Raw genomic sequence first — 10,102 nt, 5'->3', positions numbered from 1 at the left:
TGTGTGTGTGTGTGTGTGTGTGTGTGTGTGTGTGTGTGTGTGTGTGTGTGTGTGTGTGTGTGTGTGTGTGTGTGTGTGTGTGTGTGTGTGTGTGTGTGTGTGAGTGTGTGCGTGTGTGTGCGTGTGTGCGTGTGTGCGTGTGTGTGTGCGCGCATGCGTACGTTTGCAATGCAACCGCGTCAACATTTTCTTTGATGCTTTCCTTTTTTTCTTCGGTTCCTTCTCTCTCTTGTCTTCATTTCACGTCAGATGCGTCCTCGTCCATCTCTCTCTCTCTCTCTCTCTCTCTCTCTCTCTCTCTCTCTCTCTCTCTCTCTCTCTCTCTCTCTCTCTCTCTCTCTCTCTCTCTCCCAGTCTCTCTCTCTCTCTCTCTCTCTCTCTCTCTCTCTCTCTCTCTCTCTCTCTCTCTCTCTCCCCTCTCTCTCTCTCTCTCTCTCTCTCTCTCTCTCTCTCTCTCTCTCTCTCTCTCTCTCTCTCTCTCTCTCTCTCTCTCTCTCTCTCTCTCTCTCTCTCTCTCTCTCTCTCTCTCTCTCTCTCTCTCTCTCTCTCTCCTTTCTTTCCAAGGGCCGAGGTTTCTCAAATAGAATCCGTAACAATGAGAAGTAGTTGGCTAGAACTGGCGAAGAGTCATCCAGCCTGAGTCTCTGGCCGAAGCCATAGTCAGTAAATGTTTTCGACAACAGCCTGTCTCTGCTGGTGGGTATTGGTTGTTAGTGGGAGGTTGTGGGTTGTTAGTGAGTGGTTGTAGGTTGTTAGTGAGTGGTTGTAGGTTGTTAGTGAGTGGTTGTAGGTTGTTAGTGAGTGGTTGTAGGTTGTTAGTGAGTGGTTGTAGGTTGTTAGTGAGTGGTTGTAGGTTGTTAGTGAGTGGTTGTAGGTTGTTAGTGGGAGGTTGTGGGTTGTTAGTGAGTGGTTGTAGGTTGTTAGTGAGAGGTTGTGGGTTGTTAGTGAGTGGTTGTAGGTTGTTAGTGGGAGGTTGTGGGTTGTTAGTGAGTGGTTGTAGGTTGTTAGTGGGAGGTTGTGGGTTGTTAGTGGGAGGTTGTGGGTTGTTAGTGAGTGGTTGTAGGTTGTTAGTGAGAGGTTGTGGGTTGTTAGTGAGTGGTTGTAGGTTGTTAGTGGGAGGTTGTGGGTTGTTAGTGAGTGGTTGTAGGTTGTTAGTGAGTGGTTGTAGGTTGTTAGTGAGAGGTTGTGGGTTGTTAGTGAGTGGTTGTAGGTTGTTAGTGAGAGGTTGTGGGTTGTTAGTGAGTGGTTGTAGGTTGTTAGTGGGAGGTTGTGGGTTGTTAGTGGGAGGTTGTGGGTTGTTAGTGAGTGGTTGTAGGTTGTTAGTGAGTGGTTGTAGGTTGTTAGTGAGTGGTTGTAGGTTGTTAGTGAGTGGTTGTAGGTTGTTAGTGAGTGGTTGTAGGTTGTTAGTGAGTGGTTGTAGGTTGTTAGTGAGTGGTTGTAGGTTGTTAGTGAGTGGCTGTAGGTTGTTAGTGGGTGGTTGTTAGTTGTTTGTGGGTAGCTGTGAGCTGTAAGTGGGTAAGTGTGGGTTGTCAGTTACGAGTGTAGGTTACTAGTGAACGAGTGAATTGCTAATGACTGTCAGTTTGGGGGCTGTTTACATCCACCCGAATTAACGAGCCACATCCTATTCGGTCAACAGTGTGTTTCGTGGCCACAATTACAGTAATCTCAGAACACACAGATGTAATCACCATGAAAATTAAACTCGGTGTCAATTTATCAAAACTAACAATCTGTATATATTAGGTAATTAAGCTTGAATTGCCTCATTATATGATGCTGAAAGAAGGAGAGAGTGATTAAGACGGTGAACCCGAGACACCAAGATACCAAGAGTCACTAAGAGTTTACCCCAAACAATTTCCGAAACCTGTACATCTTTCTTCAATCATGGAGGCTTGATTACATTTCTTTAGGACTTAAGACTTAAAAAAGGTACTTAAGACCTTTTTTGTGAGCTCCGAAGAAATACGAGGTTGTTTACAACAATAACAACTTTGGATTGAGAAGTTTTCAATTTCGTACATTTGTAAATGATTACAAACTACCCCGTCATGATTAAGGAAAGATGTAGATGTTTCGAAACTAGTCGTTTAAGTACTTGGTGATTTCTGGCTGTGCCCTCTTGAAGGATATCTCTTAGTTAGTAACGAATTCACGTCATTAAACTATGCAATCGATTCCTCCCAAAATATTTTCACGTTAAGTTTTCCCACGTGAATACGACGACTCCAATTAATCATCCAGTCTTCAAAGTGTTCAGCTGTGAACACTAATTAGGCAATTACCAGAGAACGTTCTTTGTGATTTTGCAGCCGAATGTTCAGCCATGACAGAAAATAGGAAACTTTTAAACGCGATCTCTTTCAGGTTAAACCAGCAAGTTATTGATGATATTGTGATAATTGATAGTGAACGTGGTGGTGAACTTGTGGTGAACGGCAAGCAACGCTGTATTGTGAACAGAAGCATGATCGCCAGTGTTGCAAGATAACAGTGTCAACAGTGGCTATATACCTGGTATGGCTATATAACAGGAGATATGCTGGTGCAAAATACACCAGCGTATCTCCTGGAGTATAACGGAGAGGTTTGCACAGACTATATCTTGAGATGATTTCGGGGCTTTAGTGTCCCCGCGGCCCGGTCCTCGACCAGGCCTCCACCCCCAGGAAGCAGCCCGTGACAGCTGACTAACTCCCAGGTACCTTATTTACTGTTAGGTAACAGGGGCATTCAGGGTGAAAGAAACTTTGCCCATTTGTTTCTGCCTCGTGCGGGAATCGAACCCGCGCCACAGAATTACGAGTCCTGCGCGCTATCCACCAGGCTACGAGGCCCCTTATGAGTCTGTGCAGTTATTATGAGACTCTATTAGTCTCTCTTGTTATTACGCAGATCATCCCAACCTCTCATAATGTTATCGGCCTCCCAGACCTATAAGATATCTCGGTTATACTATATCCGAATAAGTTGTGGGTGGATATTAGGTTGTAAAAATATTGGTTGCAGTTTTGATAATGCAGGAGGACTGCATTAAAGAAGGACCTTGACAATCTCCTGGAGTGGACAAACATTTGGTTGTTGCAATTCAACCCCTAACAATTGTAAGGCAATGAAGATGGGAAAGGGAGAAAGGAAACTAGACAGCATCTACACCGTAAAGGAAAGTCAACTACAGGAATAAGAAAGAGAGAAAGACTTGAGAGTAGATATAATTCTAACACTTACACTGGAGACACACATAAACATGTTATCATCGGCAGCATATGAGATTACTGTCAAATATAAGAAAATCGTTTAGAAACCTAAATCAGGACTCCTTCAAGGCATTGCACATAGCATTTGTAATAATAAACACTGGAATACACGCAGCACTCTCAGCAGCTCAGCAGCTCAGCAGCTCAGCAGCTCAGCAGCTCAGCAGCTCAGCAGCTCAGCAGCTCAGCAGCTCAGCACTCAGCTGGCAGCACTCACATGGAATCCAAATTTTATGAAACATAAAAACCAAAATGGAAAGGAACAAAGACCTGCAACAAAATTAGTGCCAGAACCAAGAGGTTTAAGCTAAGATGATAGACAAGTGGAAAAAAATCTCACAACTCTAGAAGATGGAAGAAACACAGTGGGGATATGATCATAATATGCAAGATACTGAGAGGCCTAGAGAAGATAAACAAGGATAGCCACTTCAGATTGAGAGAAAATAAGGATAAGAAAACACAGATGAGCCGAAGGAATGTAAGGAAATGCTCGTACCCTGTATGGATGGTCAACAAGTGGAATGCACTGAGGGAAGAAGTAGTGGAAGCCACCTCCATCCACAACTTGAATGCCAGATTCGACAAGGAATTCGCACGTCAGAAGAGTGAAATTACAAAACAGATGCAACAAGGCCAGTAGGCGGAGCACAAGGACTGAAGACCTTATTTCCACCGTATTCATTGATATCACAACCCTCTACAACCTCAAGTCCCCCCCTCCCACAACCTCTATTCCCCCACACAACCCCCGCCCACTGTCACCACCCCAATCACTGTCACCATCCCAATCATTGTCACCACCCCAATCACTGTCACCATCCCAATCACTGTCACCACCCCAATCAACGTTGTTGTCAAGTGTCACATAATTCCTTGTTCGTCCTCACTATCTCTGCTTACCCGGTCCTGTCACCCCTCTCTTCTCTCTTTCTCATGCTACTCTCCTCTCTCTCTCTCTCTCTCTCTCTCTCTCTCTCTCTTTTGTCACTTCCTCCCCTCCGTCATGGCACTCTTTACTCTCCCTCGTGACATTCACCTGCTTCGTTCATCCTTTATTTATGTCTGTTGTGGCCCTCCTTATCCTTCCCTTTCTCTTTCTCCACTTCGCTCTTCCACACTTGGTCACTTCTCCACCTTATGCTATTTTCCCTTTACAAATAACTTTGTCTCTTTATTCCATTTTCCTCCATGTCTCCTCTCCTCTCATATTTTCTTACTGCTCCATTTCATGATCTTAATGTCAGCTTCCAATCTCATATCTCTTTTTATATTCATTCTTCCTCATATTCTTCATTCATATCTATACGTGCAGATTCATATTCCTGTTAAATTTCTAACATGTTTTTTTTCATTTAATACCACTTCCTTCAAATCTGTTTCCCCCTATCGTGTTAATCTCGGCTTCGTGTTATTCCTCGTTACCCTTTCTCTCTCTCTCTCTCTCTCTCTCTCTCTCTCTCTCTCTCTCTCTCTCTCTCTCTCTCTCTCTCTCTCTCTCTCTCTCTCTCTCTCTCTCTCTCTCTCTCTCACTCTCTCTCACTCTCTCTCTCTCTCTCTCTCTCTCTCTCTCTCTCTCTCTCTCTCTCTCTCTCTCTCTCTCATTCCCAGTACTACAAAAATTGAGAACAGAAATGAAATCTCATATATATTACACGCAGGTCAAACCGGAGTGACAGGTGTCGCCTGTCCGGAACTTCTACGCATTATTTATAGACACAAAAGCATGCGTTTACGCATTTTTCGTGTATATACAGTATGCGTTTACGAAATTTGTATTCCTATGGGTGTTCAAACTGCTTACAGAGAGAGAAAACAACATGTAGATTGAGTCTCGGTCCTCGCACTTTCTCGAGGTCTTCCTCGTGATACATTAGCTTTAGTAACACATACGTTCTAGTGACATATAAGCTTGGAGACGCTGAGGGAGTTTAGAGTCACTGGTCAACAACGGAACAGCTGTCGACACCTGCGACACCTGCGACACCTGCGACACCTGCACAGGAGAGGATGCCATCTTTGTGTGTACTCACCTATTTGTACTCACCTATTTGTGCTTGCGGGGGTTGAGCTTTGGCTCTTTGGTCCCGCCTCTCAACTGTCAATCAACTGGTGTACAGATTCCTGAGCCTACTGGGCTCTATCATATCTACATTTAAAACTGTGTATGGAGTCAGCCTCCACCACATCACTGCCTAATGCATTCCATCCGTTAACTACTCTGACACTGAAAAAGTTCCTTTCCTTGTGTGTGTGTGTGTGTGCGTGTGTGTGTGTGTGTGTGTGTGTGTGTGTGTGTGTGTGTGTGTGTGTGTGTGTGTATGTGTGTGTGTGTGTGTGTGTGTGTGTGTGTGTGTGTGTGGGGATGAAACACATGTCATGAAAAAAAAATCGTTTTGGTGTGGAGTTGGATTTAGGTTGCGTAGGAAGTCCGCTTCCGGCCAGGGGGCCAGATTCACGAAGCAGTTACGCAAGTACTTACGAACGTGTACATCTTTCCTCAATTTTTGACGGCTTTGGTTATATTTATTAAACAGTTTACAAGCATGAAAATTTCCCAATCAAATGTTGTTATTGTTATAAACAGTCTCCTGGTGTTTCGGAGCTCATTAACTGTTTAATAATCGTAAACAAAGCCGCCAAAGATTGAGAAAAGATGTACAGGGTCGTAAGTGCTTGCGTAACTGCTTCGTGAATCTGGCCCCAGGTTATGGCTGGTAAACACACCCCATCCTCCTGTTGTGGCAGTACTTATAGTGAAGATGAGCACCATAGTACATATTCCGACGTACAAAGGAATTAGAAAGTAGAAATCGGACATACTGAATTTGGACCAACCGGAAAAAAGATTTTCTATTTATGTTGCAAAGACAAATTAATAAACTAACCTAATCTTCCTAGACCTAATACAGGCTATCTGAGGCCTTATATAGTACATATGTGTGCTATACTAAGCCTAGGAATATTTAAGTTTGTTTTTTTAGCTGTATTTTTTCCGGACTATATAAAGTGAATAGTACAAGATTCTACTATTTAACTCCTTAGTACGTCATTATTTGTACTATGGTACACATAGTTACAAATAGTACTATATAAACAAATGGATGGGTTGCTAAATGCGTGTTCTTATACCTTAAATGTTCGTCTGCATCAGAATGTACAGATAGGCACAGAATGTACAGATAGGCACAGAATGTACAGGTAGGCACAGAATGTACAGGTAGGCACAGAATGTACAGATAGGCACAGAATGTACAGATAGGCACAGAATGTACAGGTAGGCACAGAATGTACAGATAGGCACAGAATGTACAGGTAGGCACAGAATGTACAGATAGGCACAGAATGTACAGGTAGGCACAGAATGTACAGGTAGGCACAGAATGTACAGATAGGCACAGAATGTACAGGTAGGCACAGAATGTACAGATAGGCACAGAATGTACAGATTGGCACAGAATGTACAGGTAGGCACAGAATGTACAGATAGGCACAGAATGTACAGGTAGGCACAGAATGTACAGATAGGCACAGAATGTACAGATAGGCACAGAATGTACAGGTAGGCACAGAATGTACAGATAGGCACAGAATGTACAGATAGGCACAGAATGTACAGATAGGCACAGAATGTACAGATAGGCACAGAATGTACAGGTAGGCACATAATGTACAGATAGGCACAGAATGTACAGATAGGCACAGAATGTACAGGTAGGCACAAAATACTTACCGACGCGAGTTCGATCCCACCGAATTGCTCCAAAACGTTCCCCCCGATACATCACGCTATGGTAATTCCGGTTTACATTGCCGGTAGCTTAAGGTACAGAATATCATTACCTACCTCAGAAGGTATAAAGATAATCACGCAAAAAAGTGGATTGTGGGTACCAGTTAGATGCATTCCTTGTGCTACGTGAGCATAAGAAATAAAAAAAAGTACTTTTTACGATACTTTTAGCTCGTCATTAAGTTCCCTTAAAATAAAAAAGGCTTAAAAAGCCTTATCGGGGAGTCATATCAGTACCGGTGGACGCATCCCTCGAAACACAAACCGAAACTCTCTCTATTTTCCGCTTGTTACAACTTGTAATAAAGTTGTTACATCTTGGCTTAACGTGTTTATGACGTATTAGAATGATGTTACAGCTTGCTATATTGGTTGTTATAACTGGTTAGGAGGTGTTAAAACTTGTTCGAACGTTGTACCAACGTCGTAGTTTCGGTGTGTGTTTGGCGGGATGAAACAACACCAGGGATCATCTACAGGAAGGAGGCAGTAAACAGAGTGGCTTTGCAATATTGCAGATGTAAACTTAGTATGTTGCGCAGCAGGGTTATCTTGAGTTGATTTCGGGGCTTTAGTGTCCCCGCGACCCGGTCCTCGACCAGGCCTCCACCCCCAGGAAGCATGTATGGAAGCATGCATAAACTTAGTATGTTGCGCAGCAGGGTTATCTTGAGTTGATTTCGGGGCTTCAGTGTCCCCGCGGCCCGGTCCTCGACCAGGCCTCCACCCCCAGGAAGCATGTATGGAAGCATGCATAAACTTAGTATGTTGCGCAGCAGGGTTATCTTGAGTTGATTTCGGGGCTTTAGTGTCCCCGCGGCCCGGTCCTCGACCAGGCCTCCACCCCCAGGAAGCAGCCCGTGACAGCTGACTAACTCCCAGGTACCTATTTACTGCTAGGTAACAGGGGCATTTAGGGTGAAAGAAACTTTGCCCATTTGTTTCTGCCTCGTGCGGGAATCGAACCCGCGCCACAGAATTACGAGTCCTGCGCGCTATCCACCAGGCTACGAGGCCCTACCAGGGTGAGGTAAATATCAGTCCGACAGCATGTGTGTCGTTGATTAAGTAAGGTTGGTATTGATGTCTTGCTTTTCGTTGGGCGAGGTATTCCAATTTGTTCACACGTGCATCGGAGCGTCGTTGAACGCCATAAAAGCGTCTTTGTACGCCATAAAAGCGTCGTTGTACTCCAATAGAACGTCGTTGTACTCCAACAGAACGTCGTTGTACTCCAACAGAACGTTGTTGTACTCCATCAGAACGTCGTTGTACTCCAACAGAACGTCGTTGTACTCCAACAGAGCGTCGTTGTACTCCAACAGAACATCGTTGAACTCCAACAGAACGTCGTTGTACTCCATCAGAACGTCGTTGTACGCCATAAAAACGTCGTTGTACTCCATAAAAGCGTCGTTGTACGCCATAAAAGCGTCGTTGTACGCCATAAAAGCGTCGTTGAACTCCATCAGAACGTCGTTGTACGCCATAAAAACGTCGTTGTACTCCAACAGAACGTCGTTGTACTCCATCAGAACGTCGTTGTACGCCATAAAAGCGTCGTTGTACGCCATCAGAGCGTCGTTGGACTCCATCAGAGCGTCGTTGTACGCCATAAAAGCGTCGTTGTACGCCATCAGAGCGTCGTTGGATTCCATCAGAGCGTCGTTGGACTCCATCAGAGCGTCGTTGGACTCCATCAGAGCGTCGTTGAACGCCATGAAGGCGTCGTTGTACGCCATCAGAGCGTCGTTGGACTCCATCAGAGCGTCGTTGGACTCCATCAGAGCGTCGTTGAACTCCATCAGAGCGTCGTTGAACGCCATGAAGGCGTCGTTGTACGCCATCAGAGCGCCCACCATAAACACACGTATACCACCAAAATACTCAAACTCTAACCTCAAGTTCGTTTCCCTTTCGTTATAATCCTTGTGTATAGCCAGACTTTAGCAGCGGTCACACGCTTGCCTCCTCACAGTCAGTATAACCCCAGCATGGCATCTCGTGGGCACGGTGCCAGGGGTGCCCACCTCAAGCCCTCGCCAGAGTGCCAGCTCAACACAGTTGTGTTTGGGCTATTGACGGCACCTCCGCACGGTCTCTCCTACAGTGCCTCTGGGACACAGTGCCTCTGGCACCTAGATGACACCTGCTAAACGAGTGACATTATATATTTGGATTCTACGTGTACAGTCCAATTCCCTGGTGTTACGTGTGTCTTTGGTTCAAGTGAATTTATATACATTCTATAGTATGACGCCCAAAACTGATCTGCATAATCTAAATGGGGCCTAACCAGAGTAATTAAAGCGTTACGTGTTACGTGTATCTTTGGTACGGTCGGTATCCGTGTATCTTTGGTACGGTCGGTATCCGTGTATCTTTGGTATGGTTGGTATCCGTGTATCTATGTGTCCTGTGTCCTGTTGATCTATGTGTACAGTCGTCAACTCGAGTGAATGTGAAGATCAGAAACGCTGGCTGAGTGTTTAGCCTCATCTCTCGGCTTACCACACCGTACAAAAACCAACGTGCTAAACTAGCCAGAAACGTGCGAACCCATGCCACCCACCTAACCTAATTACCAACTGATACATAGAAAATGAGGATTTTGGCGAATGGCAATTATTCTTACATAGTACGTTGTATTTGGTACGCTGGTGAACGTAACCCTAACGACGTGTGAGTGCAGAGGACGGGTTGCAGCGTACGGCAGTGAAAGTTGGCAGCACTGCACAGAACCAAGCACCTAAGACGCAGGATCTTGCGTCTAAGATGTGTAGTGAGACAGTGAGCACAAAAATAAGTTTTTTTTTGCAATAGTAACCGCTAAAGAGTTTGATATTAAAGCACGGACTGCGGGACTACGTAGGGGGAACTACTGTAAACTCCTAGATTACATCTCAGCATCCTCTATTTCGTCTGGTCTCTAAGAATCTCGGCTGTGATCCACAGGTACGACCCTTCACAAATTAACATGTCGTTCTTGTCACTACATTTGTCGGCGTGTGAGACGCATCAGTTTTCCAATTATATTTTGTTGAATTTG

At 44.7% G+C, this 10,102-nt stretch overlaps 2 protein-coding genes across 2 annotated transcripts in view; one reads left to right on the top strand and one right to left on the bottom strand.

The window, feature by feature from the left end:
• Window positions 1–8,174: 8,174 nt before the first annotated feature.
• Window positions 8,175–8,900, bottom strand: LOC138351792 (alpha-(1,3)-fucosyltransferase FucT-like). Its single transcript, XM_069303797.1, has one exon. The coding sequence runs from the start codon at window positions 8,898–8,900 to the stop codon at window positions 8,175–8,177; it is 726 nt and encodes a 241-aa protein (XP_069159898.1).
• Window positions 8,901–9,047: 147 nt separating this feature from the next.
• The window catches only part of LOC123774468 (MAGE-like protein 2), a 45,264-nt gene continuing 44,209 nt past the window's right edge, over window positions 9,048–10,102 (top strand). Inside the window, exon 1 of the mRNA XM_069303796.1 lies at window positions 9,048–9,150. Coding sequence (XP_069159897.1) covers window positions 9,048–9,150 — 103 coding nt within the window. The remainder of the gene's footprint in view (window positions 9,151–10,102) is intronic.

The sequence above is a fragment of the Procambarus clarkii genome, chromosome 51 (assembly GCF_040958095.1).
Source record: "Procambarus clarkii isolate CNS0578487 chromosome 51, FALCON_Pclarkii_2.0, whole genome shotgun sequence".
NCBI classification, from domain to species: domain Eukaryota; kingdom Metazoa; phylum Arthropoda; class Malacostraca; order Decapoda; family Cambaridae; genus Procambarus; species Procambarus clarkii.
This window is presented reverse-complemented; position numbering and strand designations above follow the sequence as displayed.

What these genes read in the sequence shown, in the direction of transcription:
- LOC138351792 (XM_069303797.1), bottom strand. Translation starts at nt 8,900, where the DNA reads ATGGCGTACAACGACGCCTTCATGGCGTTCAACGACGCTCTGATGGAG.